The 23,112-nt window shown below is 47.2% G+C and overlaps 1 protein-coding gene across 3 annotated transcripts in view; it reads right to left on the bottom strand.

The window, feature by feature from the left end:
* Window positions 1-23,112, bottom strand: part of RAPGEF5 (Rap guanine nucleotide exchange factor 5) — a 218,107-nt gene that overhangs the window by 111,958 nt on the left and 83,037 nt on the right. For all 3 annotated transcript variants that reach the window (XM_066354495.1, XM_066354496.1, XM_066354497.1), the window contains exon 8: window positions 232-305. In XM_066354495.1, the coding sequence (XP_066210592.1) occupies window positions 232-305 (74 nt within the window). The remainder of the gene's footprint in view (window positions 1-231; window positions 306-23,112) is intronic.

The raw sequence follows: 23,112 nt of genomic DNA, 5'->3' as shown, positions 1-23,112 counted from the left end.
ATATGTCTTCCTATCTGTCCCTCCCCCACACATAAAATTATAAATGTGATGATCAATTTAGAGTCGTTCCTGTGAAATGTCTCTTCACGAAATGAAGGACTTTATTCTGCTAAAATGACTATCTCCCAAAACACCAGAGGCAGAACCCGTATCAAACTGGCACTCCCTCACCTCTCTCGACACGAAAGAGAGAGAGGTGGCACAGAGGGACTGTCACGGAACCCGCCATACCTGAGAATCCGAAGCACCTTCAGCTTCTGCCACAGGCACGTGCTTGTCCCTGTTCTCTTCATCTTGTTCAATTGCTTAAATGGATACAAAAAGAACAACATTAAACACATGCGGCATCATAAGAAAACTGTTTGAGATCATCTTTCTTCTGATAGCAACCTGACAGGAAAAAACTGTTAGGTGGATTCACAAACTGGAAAGATCAGTACCATCTTATTGCCTGGATGGAAAGTTGAACCAACAACACTGGGCACTTTTTATGAACATGGTCTCATCTGTTGAATCGATGGCAGTGGGAAACTTTGACGTCCCCTCCTTTCCACTGAAAACCTCTCGAGGCAGCATCATGCCAACTTTGCGCATCACCCGAGGGGAGCAGGGGTGCAGATGAAGGCTTCTGTCAGGTTCATGTCAGAATGTTCTTTTTTTAATGTGCTTTTTGGCTAACAGTTTAGAGTTATATAATAAAGGAAGCACAGGCCCTGGCCGGTTGGCTCAGCGGTAGAGCGTCGGCCTGGCGTGCGGGGGACCTGGGTTCGATTCCCGGCCAGGGCACATAGGAGAAGCGCCCATTTGCTTCTCCACCCCGCCTCCTTCCTCTCTGTCTCTCTCTTCCCCTCCCGCAGCCAAGGCTCCATTGGAGCAAAAGATGGCCCAGGTGCTGGGGATGGCTCCTTGGCCTCTGCCCCAGGCGCTAGAGTGGCTCTGGTCACAACAGAGCGATGCCCCGGAGGGGCAGAGCATCGCCCCCTGGTGGGCAGAGCGTCGCCCCTGGTGGGCGTGCCGGGTGGATCCCGGTCGGGCGCATGCGGGAGTCTGTCTGACTGTCTCTCCCCGTTTCCAGCTTCAGAAAAATACAAAAAAAAAAAAAAAAAAGATAAAAAAAAAAATAAAGGAAGCACAGTATTTTCTATTTGGATTGCTCAGTGCATTGCTACCACAAAATCCTGAACCGTGGAGCCTTGCGTACCCCTCTTCTCCCATATCCCCCCCCCCCCAGCATCTCCCTGTCCAAGCCCTTGTCTCCCCCTCTGTGCTGGTGCAATAACCTTCTATCACAAGGCCCCTGTTCCAGCCTCTCCCTGATCCAGTCCGGCCTGGACACAACTGCTGAAGTATCCAATCTCAAAAACTGTAACAGGTGCCATGCTTTGTTTGGCCTATGTATTGCTTATCTTATTGAGTCTGAATCTGTTCACCACTGGAGGCCAACCTCAAACTCTCTCGCTTTCTCCTAATCTCCAACTTCACCCTGACATTCAACACCAAAACATACTGTACCCAACTCTTTCATTTTAACAAATGTTTGTTGAGCATCTATGATGTGTCTGGCACGGGGTTAGTCTAGTGAACAACCTTGACCTCATGACAAGGACACATACTAGCTGGGAGTGAGTCAATGAACTACTACTGCAACTAATAAAAATAGCAACAATACTTTTTAAAAATAAAATGGAATTAAAGATCACGATAAATGGGGAAATGACAGAAAATCATGTGGGAGAGGTCATTTTGGAGAGGTGGCAATGGCTGGTGCTTCTCTAAAGCAGTGGCACTGGGCTGAGACCCGAAGGCTGAGACGGAGTCGCCCACGGCAGGCGGGAGTCAGGTGATGTGACTGACAGGTCCCAGGGCGTGCAGACCGCGGTAGGCTCCGACTGCAGCCTGAGCACACGGGGAAGCACTAAGGAATTCAAAGCCGGGAACTGCGTGATTCAAAAGTGCTTTTTGTCTTCTTCACGGAGAACAGGCTTAAAAGAGTCAAGACAGGAGGCAGAGAGGTCAGTTAGGTGACTAGCGCTCTCATCTTGGCTCGGGATGACATTGGCTCAGACCAGGGAGGTGGCAAGGAGCTGAGGAAACATGGAGGGTTTGAGCTGTTATTTTTAGATAAAAGGGACACAACATGCCAATGAAGTGATTACAGGGGGTAGTGACGGCGGGAAGCAATCAAGGGTGACCCCTAAGTAGAATGAGTTATTATATATTATATATTATATCCATTGTACCATTATTCTTTCTGCCCTCTCCATCAAAAGGAGACCAGGAACATACAGTGAGGTCACCCACTGTACTTTTGGATTCAGTTTGCATTATTTCATGTACTTTTAAATACTATGCTTTCTGCTCTGCATTAAAAAAAAAATCGTCTCATGTACCTTTTGCTTTTGCATGCCTTGTACACCCACCTAAACACTGTGCGCACTGTATGAGCTCTGTAACAACTAAAGAAATGAATAATTCCTCCCCAAGGGACCAAAATGGCATGATACCTCCTTTTATAAGCTCTGTCTTTCATACTATTGATGAAAAAAGAGGGGAGGGAAATTCTGTTCAACTCCATGGATACCTAGGATAAGTCCTCCAAGCTGAGCATCTAAAGGCAAGGCGGGAACAGTGAAAGTGGGCAGGAGCTTTTCTTCTATTTCCAGCAAAAAAGTCCATTTTTGCTTGTTCAAAGAAGGTCCCCTATTGCTACTGTTGCCCGATTAGGAGGAAACTTAAGAATAAAGAAAAATACTAACGTTTTTCTCTGAAAAACTAGAGGTGAATGCAAAGGAATAAATAAAGTATAGAATAACACCCTAAATTCCACTTAAAATGCAATGGGCTGAAGAAATAAGGAACTCCATTTAACTAACTGAAATAATATAAGAGTTTTTTTCCCATTCTGCAAATGCGAAGTGCTATTTGAGACAATATTACCCACTCAAAGTGCCAAGAATACCCTGCCACTTAATTTATGCTTTATCTGAATTTTTGTCCCTCCAAGTTTCGATAAAAATGAAGAAAATTAAATTTTGGATTTTTTTTTTTTTTACCTACTGTTTATGTTTTTGTTTTTAAGACAACAATGCTCTGGGGTCTTACCTTATTGTACTAAGAAATAAGACATGCAGAACAATGACTACCAATTTCAGGATTGAGAGCTAACACCATTTTTTGAGTTTTAGGCAAAATTCTAAAAATCCATATAAATAGAATCAAGGGGAGGAGGAGACTAGCACCAAAACGCACACTTGGGATAAAAATTCAGTCCTATAGCTCTAGCTTCTCCCCAACCACAGTGCTACAATTTCTGGTCACATCTTTGAAGACCTGGCCCTGCGTTACACTTTGGTTAATGAGCAAAGACGGGGAAACACAAGCCAGTTCAGGGACTTGGCAAAGCAACTGGTCTCAATCAGCATAACAGAGAGACTCTCCAAGTTCCGGTGGACCCTTCACCCCAGCACCCTGAGCACAAAGACAAGACCTCAGTCCCTTCCAACACAGAGATAACACTATTTCCTTGGAAATACTGAAAAATTATGATTCCAAAATTTCATTTAAAAAAAAATGTATTGTGTTGACATGGTTTCAAGTATCCCCTTCAATATAACACCCTCTGTACACCACATCACGCCTACCCACCAGCCACCCCTGGCCAAAATGCATTTTAGCCAGTGGTTCCTATATTCTAGTTGAGAACAAAAACCTAACGTAGACTGGACTTTTAAGGATGGACGACCTCCCCATGAAGTCTCATGTATGAAATACATAGTTAGGCACCTAAAAGGGAGCGCTCTATGACCCTGGAATGCAAAGCTTAATGCCAAGGAATGAAGAAGGAGGCAATCTCTCTCTTCATGCGACTCAGGTGGTGGAAGGAGGAGGGAGCAGTTATTTGGATTTTTTTGAGCTTATTATTTTTTTATCTGATCCGAGTAAGAGTAGGTTAGAAGAAATTTCCTCTGTAAATATTGATTCTGGGACAGTCCCCTCCAGTTATAACGGGTACACAGGACTGACAGCTCCTGGGGCCAGGGAGGCTCAGAGCCCGACTCTGCCAACACAAACTACCCCCTTATCTCTCTCTCCACACGCAGAGTCTGAAAGCAAGAGGAGGCCTTTGAAAAGAACCTAACCACAACAGAAGTCACAAGCACAAGATCAAAAGCATATTGTTTTGAATAGTGAACATGAGAGCCCGCACGAGCACTAAGAATATATGTGGATTAATTAGCACTAATACACATAAGAGCACTTAGTGTAAATGTACCTATTTGTAAGTTAGCCTAGAGCAATTTGGGGAGAGCGACAGTTGACAGCCAAGTGCTTTCCTGATGTCACTTTCTCGTTGCCTTGGGGACCCCAGGTATTCTTTCCCTCCCACTTACTAGCATGATTGCTAAGAAAACTTTTGTCTTTTTCTTTTTTTTATTTTATTTACAAGTCAATCAAAAATATAACTACAGACAGAAAGTTAGCATTTCTAGTCTCAGTGTGAGAAATCAGCAGACATAGTTACGAAAAATAATTTATTGGGTATTTTTCTAAGGATTGAAGTTTTGCCAACAATATAAACTTTCACCTGAACAGTATTTTACAGAGGAAAAAGCTCTTTCATAGAGAATGGTTCACACAACCCGACACGTTGGGCAGGTTAGGTCACCCGTCCTGGTCCTCCAGACAGACGTATGTATCTGGTGTTCAAGTCCTCCTGGGAGGAGGGGGGCACAGTAGAGGGTTGGGCCAGCTGCACGTCCTAAATCCATTCACGGGCACCTGCGTCTCCTTCCACTTCTTGAACAAGACAGAATGGAATACAACACACAGAGTAGGAGAAGGTTTAACAAATCAAAGTGCATTGCCACGAGTGTTTTTCACAATTGTGGATGGGGTGTGGACCAGGTCTGGCTCTTCCATATGTTCTGTGGGTTGTGGACACAAAAACATGTTAGGAAAACAGAGGTGTTTCCGGGCCACAGGAGGCAGGACCCAGTTCCTCATTATCTGAATAACCAGCTATTTTTTTTGTACCAGTCCTGGAGAAGGGCCATAATATTTATTTTAGGAGGCTCTCAGTATCCCATGGTCTGCATCCAGCAGGCGGTACCCACCCTGTGGGATGGCGTGGAACTGAGCTTGTGGCCAGGAACGCTGATGGTGTTCATTCAGCTGGGGTGACCAGGAGCACAATCGCAAATGCTTCAGAATGCTCAAATCTTTTCTATTCTTTAAAAAGCAAGGGAAATAGGGCAGTGGCAACCTTCACCTTACCACTCTTTCAGTGCTAAAATTTTAAAAACAGTGGTCAGTATTCACCATCGAGATGTACCGTGCAGTGGTCAGTATTGACCATTGAGATGTACCACGCAGTGGTCAGTATTGACCATCGAGATGTGCCACGTAGTATTTAAAATCTGGCCCGTCCGGTGCCGCTGGAACCCGTCTTTGAAAGCTGACCAACGGCCACTTTATCTCTGTCCCGACAATCTTCTCTCAGCCCCGGTCTGTTCGGCCTGTCAGCTGAACTTGAGACTGTTGTTTTTTAAACTCACTTTTCTTGGCCCTTATCGTCCTCGAACCGTCTAAAAATGCAAGCTTCCCGCAGGCTCCCTTTCCTCCTCGATCGTATCCGTTGCTACGGTTTCATCTTGCACCATTCTGGGGGCGACTCCCGAATCTGCGTCTCCATCTCTTCCCCCCGCCCCGAGTCCCGGGCCCGCATCTCCGGTTACGTGCTGAGTATTTTCATTTTTGCAGACCTTCCCGTATCTGCTGTGTACCAGTCGCTATGACAAGTGTGGGGGCGTGACCTCTGTCCTCAAGAAAGGGTCACCTGTTTAACAGGGCGTGAGGGCACAAAGGCCTGTAATTGCACATGTACCTTCACAGTGCTCCACAAGCCCTCCCCACCCCCACCCCCCGCCGCCCGGGTCCATGTGTTGGTTTGGATCGCCGCCAGGCATCTCATCTTGCCCTTCTCCTGCGTCCTCACATAAATCTTTCACTAAATCCTGCCGCTTCTGCCTCTGAGAGGTCTCCATCCTCTTCCTCCCTGCCACCGTCACAGCTCATGACCTCGCCACCTCTCACCTGGGCCACAGCCACAGGCTGCAGGCTGGCCTCTCCCTCAGTCCATTCATTCTCCACACAGCTGCCCGAGTCCCACTTCCAAAGGCCAGTCTGATGCGGCACCCCCCACCCTTTAGACTCCTGCCTCTCCCCACTTAGGGAACACGAGAAGCACACAGGAAGCTCAACAGCGACTGGAGCTACAGAGCCCTGCCCCCTGGGTTCCTGATGTATCAGAACTTAGCCCAGGGATGTGCAAGTTGAGCACCCTGACATCTGTGATCCCCACTTTATTAGTAAACACTGCCCAACATTCAGGCTGAAGCCTCAACCTGGCTGGGAAGGCTGGGCCATCGGGCCCCACACTCTGTCCTAGGCGCACCTAACAGTTGTTTGGTTCATTTCATATAGAAGTCTGAGTTACACGAGATCATGCGTCTGTTATCCCAGAATGGATGTTTAACCCCCAAATGATGTTCTAAGGCGTGTGTGTGGTTGGCCTTGTCCTTAATCAGATTCCTCGCACTGTTAGGATCATCTTCATTTTACAGGTGAGAAAACTGAGGCTGAGAGATGCTACATGGCTTGTCCAAATGACACAGGAAGTCAGTGTAGAAGACAGGCAAATACAACGTCTTCCTCTTTATCTGATCCAAGATGCTATGAAAATTTAAATGGTCTAAAATGAACGGAACAGGGGTGAGACTGAAAGGACAGAAAACAGGAGGTTTATTGCAAACAGTCTAAGAATTGGCTTGAATTTCCTACTAGGACATCAGTCTCTTTGAAACTTAGGCCCATAATGACCTACTCATTTTTTAAAAAATTTTTTTTATTATTATTATTCATTTTAGAGAGGAGAGGGAGAGACAGAGAGGAGAGACAGAGAGAGAGAGAAGGGGGGAGGAGCTGGAAGCATCAACTCCCATATGTGCCTTGACAAGGCAAGCCCAGGGTTTCCGAACCGGCGACCTCAGCATTTCCAGGTCGACGCTTTATCCACTGCGCCACCACAGGTCAGGCAGTGACCTACTCATTTTTAAGAGCTCCTGCACACCCCACCCTTTCCTGTCCACCTCTCACGATGCTTCATAACCCACAGGCTTAGAGAGAGCAAATAATAAATGTTTGCTGCATGAAAGAAATGCATCACTCTTATTAACACTTGAATAAAGGTGTGCGGATGTCGTGAAAACTCATAGCACCCAGACCACATAAAAAAAATATATATATAGTGAGAAGGCTGAAGTCAGATGTAGCTGAAAAACTGTCATCTCCCCCATCAGATTCTCCACGTGCTGCATACATGGCTGGAGGCAGCTCGAGCCACCAAGAGGGGGGGGCTCTGTCTGCCTCCCTGCCACCTGGCTGACTGATTTATCGCCCCCACCTCTGGGCAGACACAATTCCACTTCCCCTCGATGTCTTTGTCTTGTAGCAAAGACCCTCCAAACTTCCTTTCCTTCCACTTCTTAATAGGTGTTCACAGTGTTTTCTTTTGACTAACGTTTAATACATGCCCAGTCCACGGAAAAGTTACTCAACAGAGAAAAATGATAATACCTGTATCAGAGCCTTTAATTACACCATAAATATTTGCTCGGAAGGCCAGAGAAATAAAGAGCTAATCCGTGCTTAATCCCAACAGCCCGTTTGTTTGCCTTTCTTATGAGGAAACACACCAGAAAAAAAAAAAAAAGACAAAAACAAGTTTTGTTTTGTTTTTAATGCAATGACGGCTTGTACATGGTCCAACTAAAATAAAACACCAATAAAAAAAAAATCAAGGGAAACTTAGCTATAAATTTTCCTCAACATTTTTACTGAGAAAAAGAAAAGCTTTAGGTTTTTAAGTGCCTTTCAAGGATGTGTTCCAGTAACAGGACAGGTTCAGGCCAATCTGCTGTGATCACACCATAAAAGATATGAGCGGCGATTTTAACTCAGGGGTAAAATAAAAGTGATTTCTGAGCCGAACTATGTGTCAACATGAAGCTATAAGCTAATGCCATCTCATTTAACTCCCCTAACCCCTCAACACTACCCCCCCCCACACACACACAAAAAAAATAACAAGCCCCAGAGCTATGTGCCATTAGCTCCACTTTGTAGAATGAGAAAATGAGGCTCTCGAAGCCACTGAGCCATACAGCAAGTGGCTAAGGCAGAACTGAACCCGCGTCTGTTGATTAGTTTTTCACAGCTACACAAATCTACCTCGGGGGTCGTAAACCAGAAAACACAACAGGCCGGGTCTACACTGACTCCCTCGTTAAGTAAGTTTTATGGTAGATAAGCGTCTACATTTAAAAAATAACATTACAGCTTTCTGCCACTCATATGATGCTCATCAGATTTTTTTCTGTTCCTGAGTTTGCAGCAATTCTACTGCTCAAACTGCCCCCTGACATGACAGAGAAACCGTGAGAACTCCCTAAGAGACCTCGTGTTTGCAAACACAAGCAAAGTACTGGTTCAAGCAATCAATCAATGGAGGGTGGGCAGCCCAAGAGGAGGCCAGGAGTTGTCCTTAACCCTCATCGAAACCTAACCTGCTAGAACTGAAAGAAATTTCCTTTTGTTACACATTCGGCATCCTTCCTACAATATCTCTAGTACGGGACCTTTGTCAGGTTACGTCAACTCGCCACACTTCAACTTCCTGGCTGCAGAGGGGGATGGGAATGAGCAGTACCCCACAGGACGGGCGTGCGGGAGAAAGGAGGGCGTGAAGTGCTTTATCAGGGGTCGCTGCTTCACCCCACAAAACACGGCAATGTGCTTTTAACTTCCGAATTTTTTAGGTGGCTGGGAGCCTCTTTTTAATCAGACATCCCTCCTACTGGGGTAGAGAGGAAGACAAGCAATGTAAAAACAGAGCCATTAATATCCGTAATCTGACATCTACGGTAGAATTTTGCAGCAAGTCAGGCTTAAAAGGGCAAAATCAGTAGAGAAATGTTGCTTTCCTTTGTCCACCAGGAGCCAGCTCTGGAAGTCTCAGACCTCTGACCCTTCTTTGCTGGACCAGACCGCAGAGGGACAGGTGTGTTCCCTGTCGGGCGCGGTCAGGACCGCAGAGGCACAGGTGTGCTCCCTGTCAGGACCGCAGAGGCACAGGTGTGCTCCCTGTCAGGACCGCAGAGGCACAGGTGTGCTCCCTGCCGGGCGCGGTCAGGACCGCAGAGGCACAGGTGTGCTCCCTGTCGGGCGCGGTCAGGACCGCAGAGGCACAGGTGTGTTCCCTGTCAGGACCACAGAGGCACAGGTGTGTTCCCTGCCGGGCGCGGTCAGGACCGCAGAGGCACAGGTGTGTTCCCTGTCGGGCGCGGTCAGGACCGCAGAGGCACAGGTGTGTTCCCTGTCAGGACCGCAGAGGCACAGGTGTGCTCCCTGCCGGGCGCGGTCAGGACCGCAGAGGCACAGGTGTGTTCCCAGCCAGGAGCGGTCAGGACCGCAGAGGCACAGGTGTGTTCCCAGCCAGGAGCGGTCAGGACCGCAGAGGCACAGGTGTGTTCCCTGCCAGGCGCGGTCAGGACCGCAGAGGCACAGGTGTGTTCCCTGTCAGGTGCGGTCAGGACCGCAGAGGCACAGGTGTGTTCCCTGTCGGGCACGGTCAGGACCGCAGAGGCACAGGTGTGTTCCCTGTCGGGCGCGGTCAGGACCGCAGAGGCACAGGTGTGTTCCCTGTCAGGACCACAGAGGCACAGGTGTGTTCCCTGCCAGGCGCAGTCAGGACCGCAGAGGCACAGGTGTGTTCCCTGCCGGGCGCGGTCAGGACCGCAGAGGCACAGGTGTGTTCCCTGTCAGGCACGGTCAGGACCGCAGAGGCACAGGTGTGTTCCCTGCCAGGCGCGGTCAGGACCGCAGAGGCACAGGTGTGTTCCCTGCCGGGCGCGGTCAGGACCGCAGAGGCACAGGTGTGTTCCCTGTCAGGACCACAGAGGCACAGGTGTGTTCCCTGCCAGGCGCGGTCAGGACCGCAGAGGGACAGGTGTGTTCCCTGTCGGGCACGGTCAGGACCGCAGAGGCACAGGAGTGTTCCCTGTCGGGCGCGGTCAGGACCACAGAGGCACAGGTGTGTTCCCTGCCAGGCGCGGTCAGGACCGCAGAGGGACAGGTGTGTTCCCTGTCGGGCGCGGTCAGGACCGCAGAGGCACAGGAGTGTTCCCTGCCAGGCACAGTCAGGACCGCAGAGGCACAGGTGTGTTCCCTGTCGGGCACGGTCAGGAAGGGACTGGCTACAAGGCTGAGGGCTCCAGGTGCACTGTGGGGAGGAGACGAGTAAAGAGGGAACAGAGACCGAAGGTCAGAGCCCTGGGCCCGATGGACCCGGCTGGGCTTGGGCTCTGAGAAGGTGAGAACGGAGGATGGGAGAGGAGGTTTACAGCCAGGCTGTGCCTTGGCCTGCAGAGCGGAGCGGACTGCCTGCAGGAGTGTGCCCAGCCCATGTGGGGCTCAGCTCGCTCCGCAGATCAGCAGTGAGTGCAGTAGGGGAAGGGGCAGGTCAGGGCATAGCCTGTTCCTCCTGAGTTGCTCTTCTTTCCCAGGATGGGGGGCTTGCAAGGGCTGCAAAGTTCTTACATGCCTTAGAGTCAAAGGCCAGCAAAGGAGCTTACCCTCACAGAGAGGAAGAGGCTGCGTGAGCCTGTGACAGGGGTTTGCAACCCCAGCAAGAGGCGGCTTTGGGCGGGACAGCCAGACAGGCGCAGAGAGCCTGACCCAGCCGAGATGTGCTCCTGCCCACCGCTGCAAATCTCAGGGGCAGCAGGGACGGGCATGGGCACATGGGCACTTCGGCAGAGACCAGAGGGGCCGAGGGGCACTGTGGGCTCCAGCGACACTCACACCGAGCGATCCAAAAGGGAAAATGTAAACTAGACCCCCGCAGGAGTGACATTCTGAACAGATCATTTTTCATAAAAAGAATTCGAATCAGAAACAGCTGAAATATTGCTCACTGGCAGTGGGTAGCAGCTTGTGCGGACCATGGTACAGTTGTCAAAAATGAAGAACACAGCAGGCCCCATCGGCACTTCCGTGCGGTGAATAATTTTGAGAATTGTTACAGTACCATTTTTGAGTACAGGGGCAAGTGCGTTAATGGCTCAGAAGATAAGACACTCTTATATAAGATTACCAGATAGCAAATTAAGCCACAATATATTTGGGAAAAAAATAAAAGCTATGCTACAGCACTGGCTATTAGCCCCAACTATTTTTCATATCCATGCCAAAGACTCTGAGCCATTATTTCCTCTCACGTAAGTAAAAGTATATGCATTTTGAATTTTCAGCTAAAATAGACAAAATATAGGTTATTGCGGCTGTCTGGCTTTCTTCTTGAACTATCAAGGGAATTAAAAAACTGCATTAGGGCGGGCCCCAGGCAAACTCCCTAGGAAGGGCCTGGACCACTCCAATAAATGTGATCTTTTGATGAGACTGTCCAGTGGGTTACACGTCTAACCCTGAAATTAGCTGACTCATGCAGGCAGACCTAATGTTACTAGCAAGGAAGGAGCAAGTTCAATTACTTGGATTTAGAAATGCTAAGCCTGAATTCTACGCCCTTTGTTAAAATGTCGGTGATGTCTCTGAGAGGACTGGTCCCACCAGGTGCCTGGTAAACAAGCCCCCAGCCTAGGCGTGCTGCTCCCACACTGTGAGGCCTGATGCTGGAAACTGCCCCTTCCCTGCTGGCCAGACAGGGGAGTCATGCCACTTCCTGGGACCCAGAGGCTGCTGGGACAATGCCCGCCCCCTTCCTTCAGCCACCACCATCAGCAAGAGGGGTCCTGGCCAGGGCTTCACAACAATCTCCAATTTCCTTTCCTGCTGCCTAATTGAAGGATGGGGGAGTTTGCTTTCTTACTAATTGTCATAAACCTGTGTTTGCTGTATAAGGGCCCTCTTTAGACAGAAGAGAAGGACCTGCACTTAACTCCACCTTCAGAAATAAGATATAGAAAAGGGGTCTTTCAAACACACAAAAATAAAACTGAAAACCAAAATGAAGAAAATGCGAGCACGCAGAACTGAGTTGGCGATTGTATCTGTCGGGCTTTGCTCTCCGCGGCAGTCAGAGTGGAGAGGAACTGGCACCGTTTCGGAAAACTGCCATCTGTTCCTGAGGATGTAAAGATAACTCCAGTCTCAAATTTCTCAGTCATTTTCTTTTTCTACCAGAAAAACAATAACAGGATAAGGCGGAAACTTCCTCAATTGATCTTAAGAGGGCTGAAAGTAAATGTTTCATTTTTCTTAAATGTTTGTATTTTCAACAGATAGAAGTTAGTCACTCCTTGGCAAAAGGAGAACCAAACAAGCCCTTTAGCTCTGCTGACTTGGGGTCTGCCCCCAGCTTACCGAGCACATGGCTTTGGTGCAGGGGCGCTCACTGGAACCAGGGTTAAGTCACTTCACTTTACACTAGTAGTCCCCAACCTTTTTTGGGCCATGGACCGGTTTAATGTCAGAAAATATTTTCACAGACCAGCCTTTAGGGTGGGATGGATAAATGTATCACGTGACCGAGACAAGTGTCAAGAGTGAGTCTTAGGGACCTGGCCGGTTGGCTCAGCGGTAGAGCGTCGGCCTGGCGTGCGGGGGACCCGGGTTCAATTCCCGGCCAGGGCACATAGGAGAAGCGCCCATTTGCTTCTCCACCCCCCGCCTCCTTCCTCTCTGTCTCTCTGTTCCCCTCCCGCAGCCAAGGCTCCATTAGAGCAAAGATGGCCCGGGCGCTGGGGATGGCTCCTTGGCCTCTGCCCCAGGCGCTAGAGTGGCTCTGGTCGCGGCAGAGCAACGCCCCAGAGGGGCAGAGCATTGCCCCCTGGTGGGCAGAGCATCACCCCTGGTGGGCGTGCCGGGTGGATCCCAGTCAGGCGCATGCGGGAGTCTGTCTGACTGTCTCCCCATTTCCAGCTTCAGAAAAATACCAAAAAAAATACAAAAACAAAACAAAAACATCGTTCAGACTTAAATATAAATAAAACGGAAATGATGTAAGTTATTTATTCTTTCTCTGCAGATCGGTACCAAATGGTCCACGGACTGGTACCAGTCCGCGGCCCGAGGGTTGGGGACCACTGCTTTACACCAGTGTAAACCACTCCTCCCCCCAAATGTCTTCCTGCTCAGTTTAGTACAGAAATTTCACTGAGAAGGATTGCTTATTTCTGAGTCTGTGCACCAAATAAAGTTTGGTGATAATTCTCTTCACTTAAAAGCTTTCACTGCCTTTATAGTAATTCTGTTATCAGTCCCATGAGAAAAATCTCCCTTCAGGTAGAGAAACACTGAAAAGTTGGGCAGTTGTCCAATAAATGAGCGAGTAGCAAAAGGATAATATTTTTGATTCCCTCTACCAAGCTTGGGTCATTGGACCAACACCCTTCATACAGCACACCAGCACACTCCCTGAGACAGCAGATCACACAGACTTTGGGATGTGTCCGTCAAAGTGGGGCATCTCAATCACCTCGGGGTGATGGAGGTTAAAACTCCACATGCCGGGGGGGGGGGGGCCTCCATCCACACTTAATGCGGAGGGGGCAGGGCAGGGATTACCACGTTTAACAAATACTGCAGGAAACTGCTATGAAAATTAAATCTGGAGACCCCTGCTTCAGGAAAACAAAATTTTATTCAGTCAAGGAGGAATTTTGATACAGCTTTATAGAAAGAAACCCAGGATTATTTCTAGATGTATCCATCTCTGTCTCCTAATCTCCAAACAAAGCCACTTACATCAAAAGATACTTGTTCAAGCAGAAGTTGCACAATGCAAGCCTTTGCTGACTCCAGGGTCAAAATTTCTGTCACCGATCTCCTCCCCAAAACAGACGGCAATGACTTGATGCAGTATTCACATGAAATATTTTTACAACCTATCTGAAAAAGGCAAGTAGCTAGAACCACGATTTGTTTGGCCAGCTTCAAGGAACATGTCTGATTTAACAGTTATCAAATGGTAAGTACTTCTGTGTCACATCGATGGAAAGAATAGCATATGAAGTAAATTTCACTTCTGTCAAGACAGCATCCCTTACCCCGGCCGAATTCAGCTGAGTGAAACCGCGTGCTTTCTTTACTTACATTCGCACGTGCTGCATTCATGTCATTTTCAGTTTTACTGAGAACGGCTCCGTTTTCATGGCCGTTTACACAATGAGACTTTTAATGTGATGAATGATGGACCATAGCTGGGTCATATGGCCAAGGCAAAGATTTCCCTTGATAGCTCTTACTTCTCAATACAAATGACAGCAGACGATGTTCCCAGAGGTGTGGGGGGTGGCAGAGGCAGATACGTGCATGGGGGAAAGAGGGCCCTTGGGTAGACTTTCACTTAGGAAATAGTCCAGGAGATGAAAAAAGTTCAGGAAGCAAATGAAATGATCAGTAGTCATTATTCCCATATTCTTATGGAACAGACAGCAGTATATGACTAAGAAAAACAAAGCCGCTATAGTACTTAGTATTCAGGACCTGACCTGCAGGCCTAGCATGGCACCTTAGTCATCAACCAAGCCCGACTCTTCCCTTTATAAAATAGGCAAACAGGGTGAGAGAAGCCAGTGACTTACCAGCGTGAACGCAGGCCAGTGTGGAAGTCAGATTTCCTGACCCCGTGCCTGGGACTGCTGGATTTAGGCAGGAGCCTGTGTTTACCAAACGGCAGAAATTCCTAACTTTATAAAGACAGCATATGGCCAGGTTTATTCTCTTTCTTAGGGGATATTTTAGTTCATAAGAGAGATGATTTTAGCCACTAATCTAGCTTTCTTTTTAATTATCTAATCTTCTTCTTCTTCTTTTAATAGTTCCTTAAACATTCTATTGAATATTTTAAAACATCTACAGGTTTCTTTTTTGTACCTTAAGGATGTACAGAGAAGCAATCGCAGAATTATACATTCTGAAAGCAGATTCTAGATCAGTCATCCTCCTGCTCGCCCCCACCCCTCAAATGTGACCTTTGATTCAAACACAGAATTAGATACAGGGTTTTACGTGGGCGCGCATGCTCTCGGGGCGCGTAGTACACAGCACCTCCGCCTCCTGGGCTGGAGTCCAAACACCGGTGGCCCTTATTCCATGTCCATCTGGCCCCTGAGGGCCAGGGACCTTTGAGCTGGGGTCTCTGGGGCGGAAGCAGCCCAGGCAGCACTGTGTTAGAGACACCCATTAGCTGCTTCTATCAGCTAATTAGCTTAACAAACGCAAAACCGAAATCATTAAAGAAAGTGACCCTGATGGCACAGCCGTCTTCTGACCTGGTGTCACCAGCCCAGCAGGGTGGGAACGGGGTCCTTCCACAGAAAACAGAACTGTCCACATTGTGGAGCTGGGACGGAGGGGGTTTCGTTTGTTATGGAAGTGGGGTCCCGCCAGGAAGTTTCACGCAAACAGGGGGACCAGGGAGACCTGTGTTTATGCTTTGAAATTTAAATCAATTTAAATATAAATTACTCTCCCTTCCTCTCATTAGGAGGAAGAGGTAAAATGAGGGTTTCAGATCTCTGGTGAGCAAATGGTCATTAACTTTCATCTGACCTTGGGTGTAGAGCAGATATTGAACGGATGCACGGGGTGCACTCATTATCCTCGTTTAGTTTCCTCACAGAAAGGCCGTTCCCAGGAGCCGCAGTGCTAGAAGCTGTTTCCGCAGCCCGCAAACAGCACGCAAACAGCCCGCCAACAGCACGCAAACAGCCCGCCAACAGCACGCCAACAGCACGCAAACAGCACGCAAACAGCACGCCAACAGCCCGCCACCCTCCCTTTCCCGCCCTTCTCCAGCCCCGAGCCCACCCCTCTGCTCCATCCAACTCTCAGGAGACTGTTCTCCAGACTGGGCGACGTTCATACAGCAGACGCAGTCACAGGAAGGGCTCTGAGTGATGTCAAGTCACTGCCCAGGACCACACAGGACGGCACAGACCCTGGTCTCTGAACCCGCACATTCCTGAATTCAGGGAGCTTCGGGGCTCATCCTCCTTCACAAAACCCCACTTAGAGCAGTAACTACCTTTGTCTAAGGAGCCCCACACACGTGGCCACCCCACGTGTCCAAGGCCTCCAAACCCCTGCATTCATTCTCCAGTTTACTCTGTTGTGGCCACAATTCTTCACCTCCTTGGCACTTTCCTTTACTATCTTAATAAATGCAACCATGTTGACAGATAAAAAAGACTATCACCTCGCCTTGCTTTTTCTTTTTTTTTTTTTTTTTGTATTTTTCTGAAGCTGGAAAGGGGGAGAGACAGACAGATTCCCGCATGCACCTGACCCGGATCCACCCGGCACGCCCATCAGGGGCGACGCTCTGCCCACCAGGGGGCGATGCTCTGCCCCTCCAGGGCGTCGCTCTGCCATGACCAGAGCCACTCTAGCGCCTGAGGCAGAGGCCAAGGAGCCATCCCCAGCACCCGGCCATCTCTGCTCCAATGGAGCCTTGGCTGCGGGAGGGGAAGAGAGAGACAGAGAGGAAAGGGGGGTGGAGAAGCAAATGGGCGCTTCTCCTATGTGCCCTGGCCGGGAATCGAACCCGGGTACTCCGCACGCCAGGCCGATGCTCTACCGCTGAGCCAACCGGCCAGGGCCTCGCCTTGCTTTTTCATTTCCTAAATTCCGAACCATCCTCACGGTGAAAGGAGCCTGGCTTCCGGCACCAGATGCTCTCAGCCCTCTTGCTCCTCAGGAGAAATCAGGGCAAAGGGCTACTTTCTTTCAGAGTATGTCATTGAATGGTTATTTATCATTTCGACTTAATAGCTCTAATTACAAAAGACACTGTCACGGGATTATTTTTTTTTAAAGGCAATTTTCTTTGTATCCCGATGGGAGAGTCAGGAAAAATTTACAGAGCATCTGCTGCACGCATTTTCAATTGTTCTGGGGGTATTACCAATGCTATTATTTTCCCCACTTGCATTTTCAAGTACGCTCCAACTTGACACCGAATGGGGAATGCTGGTTTCAAGACTCCAGACACAACCTGTCAAGCGCTGAACTGAGTGCTGCCCAGTTAGGTGAGAGCACACACGGGACAGGCTGCGGTGGACGTACCACATCTATGAGCGAGCAGGGACAGAACGGCCTTGGGAAATGTTAGAACAAGGGGTTATTGTAGCACCGGAGAAAGGCAGAGATCCTACAAACCCCAACAATCGTGATGGTGTTAGACAAAGACCTCTCTTCTAGGGAAAACATCCTAGACCAGGAGTCCCCAAACTATGGCCCGTGGGCCGCATGCGGCCCCCTGAGGCCATTTATCCGGCCCCCACCGCACTTCCGGAAGGGGCACCTCTTTCATTGGTGGTCAGTGAGAGAAGCATAGTTCCCGTTGAAATACTGGTCAGATTGTTGATTTAAATTTACTTATTCTTTATTTTCAATATTGTATTTGTTCCCATTTTGTTTTTTTACTTTAAAATAAGATATGTGCAGTGTGCATAGGGATTTGTTCATAGTTTTTTTTTATAGTCTGGCCCTCCAACGGTCTGAGGGACAGTGAACTGGCCTCCTGTGTAAAAAGTTTGGGGACCCCTGTCCTAGACCATCAGTCAACCATTCTGGGAAGAACCCACAATGAGGTTGATTACTTCAGGAGAAAAGACAGGCCACATCTCTCCTCTGGGGTAAGAATACATCCCACCTAGAGTGGGGTTACAAGACAATCAGTGCAGGTCCGTGCTGACCACAAAAGAAAGTGGTGGCCGCTGGCCAGCTCCGCATGCAGGAGGTGGCAAAGGGAGAAGAAGAGGCCAAAAACCAAACTAGGTGGAAATATGAGAGAGAACGAGGCGCATCCTTTGAGGACAGACTGTGAAAGACTTGGGAAAATGTAAGTGGTTGAAAGGATCACTAAACATTAAGCACAATATCTTAATTACTTAAAACAGAGCTGGTGGATGTCTGCCATTTTAAACTAGTATTTTATTTTAGCTCATTTATTATAAGAACACTCAGAGTTTACATGAGAAAAAAAAATATTCCAGAGACAATCACTGTAGCTTTTAAGAGCATGTGAATTTTTAAATAAGAAATTATTGCAATAAAAAAAGGCAGAAGGAGCTTGAACTAGAAATAATTATACTAGCACATGAGTCTATCTTTGCTGGCCCTTCATTTTATCATTAACATCCACTCTAAAATGCAGTCCTCTATATCTGAGAGGTGCATTTACCAAGGGATAATGGTCAAGTCCAACATGGTGCAAATGAAAAGAAGAACCTGTCAATTAAAAAGAAAAACTAAAAATTTAGAGCACCATAAAAGTGCAATTGCAGACGTTTAATGGTTATTTTTTTTTCTTCTAAATGTGCAAAAGGAAAAGGCTTATTTTCCAGTGTTAAAAATAATCAGTCAATCTACCATACTTCATGTCTCATGACAAAGCAACGGGAAAATCTTTTCTTTGCAGTGCTTCTGGCCTGAGCGGACCATCTCTTCTCAGCCGTGTCAGACGTCAAACCTCAGACAGAGCTTCCTGTCAACATCTGACATCCCAATCTTAAACATATATACTTCAGAAGAAAGCTTAAAACTGCTAAAATTTCCTAAAAAATATTATTGGTGACCAGTGACTGCCACGTATGGTAGACCTTAAAAGCTGGGAATTCAACCAGAGTAGCCGGGTGATAAGAGACCCTCGGCTTGCCTGGTGGGTCCACCAGGAGTGACCCAGAGGTTGCCTCCTTGAATATATTACACAGAGTTCAATGGAAGACAAATAGTAACCAGGTTGTTGAAATCACACAACCATTCAAATGCCTAGTTAAGCTTGAAGATAGGATTCAAAGATGATCAAACAAAAGATCTCTGAGGCTAGGAGAAACAATTTAACTCCAATGTAAACACTGACTGTCCTCTTATCCTTTCTGGCCTATGAAAAATAAGAGCCCATTAAAAACAACATTTATAAAAAGCCAAAACTAAATGCAACAGGTAAACCATTTTATACTATTTTAGGTTGTGTGTGTGTGTGTGTGTGTGTGTGTGTGTGTGCACGTGCGCGTGTATTAGTATGTCAAAGAAATAATAAAAGATCTTAGCACACAAATAACATTTTGACCCAGTGGTCCCCAACCCCCGGGCTGCGGACCCGGTACCAATCCGTGGGCCATTTGGTACCGGTCCACAGAATAAATAACTAACATTATTTCCGTTTTATTTATATTTAAGTCTGAACGATGTTTTATTTTTTAAAAATGACCAGATTCCCTCTGTTACATTCGTCTAAGAATCACTCTTGATGCTTGTCTCGGTCACGTGATACATTTATCCGTCCCACCCTAAAGGCTGGTCCGTGAAAATATTTTCTGACTTTAAACCAGTCTGTGGCCCAAAAAAGGTTGGGGCCACTGCTTTAACCTGAATCCCTGGCTGATTTATCTGAGAAAGAGAGGAAAAAAAAAATGCCGCCATCCACTACTTAAAAAGTTTTTGAGGTGTCACTCTGTTCTTTTCCATTTCCAGTTACAAAAGTGGAAAAACGGGAAATGTCTTTTCACAAATCACATCTTTGCTCTCATAATCCAGAAGATCACTGACAAGGGTGGGGGCACCGTGTGGCTAGAAAACCCGGGTCTGCGTTCTGCCTGCAGACTTTCCAGCCTGGTGGTCTCAGGCACAACACTTCCTCTCTAAAGTTTGAGATGGGGTTCATTCAAACAATTCCGCCTATGGTGAACGCATGGGGCTCTGGTGACCAACAGCCATTCTGCTGCTGCTCTTCTTCCGGGGGCCACACCTGCCTGCTCCAGCATCCTCCCTGTGCCTTGTAGGGGCTGACCTGATCCCCCGCCCCCATGCTCTCACTGATCCCCCCGCCGCCAGAGGTGGGCACCTCACATCTCCGACGTGGTCCCCTCCCAGACTTCTGCTGGGCCTCCCAAGAAAGAGCTGGTCTCTTTCTCCTGAGATGGTGTAACTCCATGGATGCTCTGAACCAACCAGTCCCCTTTCTGGTTTGCAGTTTTTCTATCACTTGCACCTAAAAGAGCCCCGAAGAAAATATTCCCAGGGTTGTAACTTCATTAAGGATAATGAAGGTAATGAACGAAATATTCATTGTTATAATTATATGTTAGAGCTGGAAGGAATCTCTAAGGGCACCAGATTCTACACCAACCCCCACCCCTCACTTTTTTCTTTTCCAAACAATATCCTAGATAGGTCATCTTGGAACACTTCACTAGCCACAGGCTAAGCTGAGAGAGTGATATGTAAAAACTGCGGAAGAGATTTATTTGCCAATGAGAGTTCTGGCTTTGCAGAAGCAGAAGCCTACCACGGCACAGGGCTCATATCACCTAAAGATAACAGAGCTAGACTGACCAGTGGTGGAGCAGGTGATGAAGGTCAAACTGGAATGCTGAGGTCGCCGGTTCGAAACCCCAGGCTTGCCTGGTCAAGGCTCATATGAGAAGCAACTACTACGAGTTGATGTTTTCCATTCCTTTCCCTCCTTTTCTCTCTGTTTCCCCACTCTCTAAAATCAACAAATAAAATCTTAAAAAAAAAAAAGATAATGGAGCTAAAAGTGAATTTGGAAAAAGGAAGAAACGTATCTTCATAAATCCTAATTAGCCAACATTAGCAGTAGAACAAGCAATTCAACAAAAAAGGGAGACATGCAGGGGTCTCTGGGTTAATTTTAAACTCTTATGAAGCTTAAAATGCTATTCACGTTTCCTAAGATTAGCAGTTAGAGAAGGAAAGTGCTGAAAGACACACCCAAATGGCCTCTGAGAAGATAACAGCAAAATGGACTTTTTACTAAGCTAGAACCTTGAATCATTTATATAATTTACTGACTGGCTGTTACTTTCATTTCTGTTTGTATGTTGCGCTGAAAAAAAACCCCAAAACTTTTTCTTTATACTAATTCTTGTTTTAATAACCCTTCACAGTAAGACATAAATCTGACATGATCACCTGAGCCCTAATCAACAGTTTTACTGCAAGACATAGTATATTAGGGTAATCAATTCCTTCCATCAAGCCACAGATGTACCAACTCTCTTTTCAATACTTACTATTAGAATGTTTACCAGCTTCTTTTTCTCCTTCTTAAAAAAAAAAAGGTACTGTAAAAATTGTTCTAAAGTACCGGTTGGCTCAGCGGTAGAGCGTCGGCCTGGTGTGCGGGGGACCCGGGTTCGATTCCGGGCCAGGGCACATAGGAGAAGCGCCCATTTGCTTCTCCACCCCCCCCTTCCTCTCTCTCTCTCTCTTCCCCTCCCGCAGCCAAGGCTCCATTGGAGCAAAGATGGCCCGGGCGCTGGGGATGGCTCCTTGGCCTCTGCCCCAGGCACTAGAGTGGCTCTGGTCGCGGCAGAGCGGCGCCCCGGAGGGGCAGAGCATCGCCCCCTGGTGGGCAGAGCTTTGCCCCTGGTAGGCGTGCCAGGTGGATCCCAGTCGGGTGCATGCGGGAGTCTGTCTGACTGTCTCTCCCCGTTACCAGCTTCGGAAAAATACCAAAAATAAAATAAAATAAAATAAAAAATAAAGTACAACAGGCACACCCAGTACCACTCTGTAGCTGGGACCCTTTAATTAAGGCTGTACTTAACAGTTTTGTGTTTTATCACCTCCTAACTATACAGTAATGTTTTCCCTTTTCAGACAGCCATTGACTGTTAATGTTTATTTATTTATAAAACACATGAGGTGATTTAAAAACAGCAGGGACCATCTCTGTCCATACTCACCTTTGCATCCTCACACTTTACCCTATACTTGGCATACAGCAGGTGCCAAATTAGACTCTGATAAAGAAATAAATGCAATACCTGTGGCTTAGCCTTTCTTGTACCTTGTCACTTTTATTTTTGATCTACTCTTAATACCAACTCAAGAAATGAGAAGTCTAGGGTGAAATGGTATCTCTAGAACTTCGCGAATATTGTAAAATACAACTTCTTGGTTATTTTTGTTTCTAGACTGCTTTGCAAATCTGTTTGAGGTACGAAAAAGAAATGGCCCTGTTCTTCTCTAAAACAATCTTGTTTGCTCATATTACTCTTCTTCTCAGAAAATATATTTAGTTAAAGTCAGGCACTAAATAAGAATGCCAGCTATCAACAATATTAGTCAACCTTGTATTGCAGGACCATGGCTAAGAAGATAATATGAGGGGGGAAATAAAGTTACTTGGATTGGTAACATAGAGACAAAATAGTCACTATTGATGCTTGCTGTATTTTCCCATGCAGAAAATTCAAGATTTTAAAGCAAGTTATTGGAATGAATCTCGAGACAATGATGGCAAATGAAAATAGCCACTCCCCAAAGATTCCATTTATGTAATATTTTTGAAATGACGATATTATAGAAACAGAGAACAGAGGAGGGATTGTAGGGGTTCCCGAGGGTGCGGGCTAGGAGGAACCTTGCTGCAGCTATAGAAGAGCAATATGACGGACCCTCGTGGTGATGAGTCCGAATCAGTGCCAGTCCTGGTTGTGATACTGAACTCTAGCTTTGCAAGATGTTACTATTTAGGGAAAACTGGGCAAAGGGAGCAGGAGACCTGTGCATTATTTCTTACAACTGCATATGAATACACAAGTATCTCAAAATATGAGACCACATGAGTGCACTTTTATAAAATCTGCACATTGATATATAATAATACAATGTCTACATACATTTATGTAAAGAAATGTCTGGGAATACAGACAAGAAAAGAGTAATACTGGAAAAAAACTCATTGATACAGAGAACAGTATGGTGATGACCAGAGGTTGGGGGGAATAGAGGAGGCCCTGGCTGATTGGCTCAATGGTAGAGCATTGGCCCAGCATGTGGATGTCCAGCAGATTCAATTCTCGATCAGGGTACACAATAGACATGACCATCTGCTTTTCCACTCCTCCTTTTCCCCCTTCCCTCTCACTCTCTTCCCCTCCAGTGGCTCGACTGGTTCAAGTGTATCTGCCCTGGGTACTGGGGATGGCTCCATGGAGCCTCCACCTCAGGCGCTAAAAATAGCTCGGTTGCAAGCATGGACCCAGATGGGCAGAG

Source organism: Saccopteryx leptura, chromosome 12 (genome assembly GCF_036850995.1).
Source record: "Saccopteryx leptura isolate mSacLep1 chromosome 12, mSacLep1_pri_phased_curated, whole genome shotgun sequence".
In the NCBI taxonomy this organism is placed as follows: Eukaryota; Metazoa; Chordata; class Mammalia; order Chiroptera; family Emballonuridae; genus Saccopteryx; species Saccopteryx leptura.
This window is presented reverse-complemented; position numbering and strand designations above follow the sequence as displayed.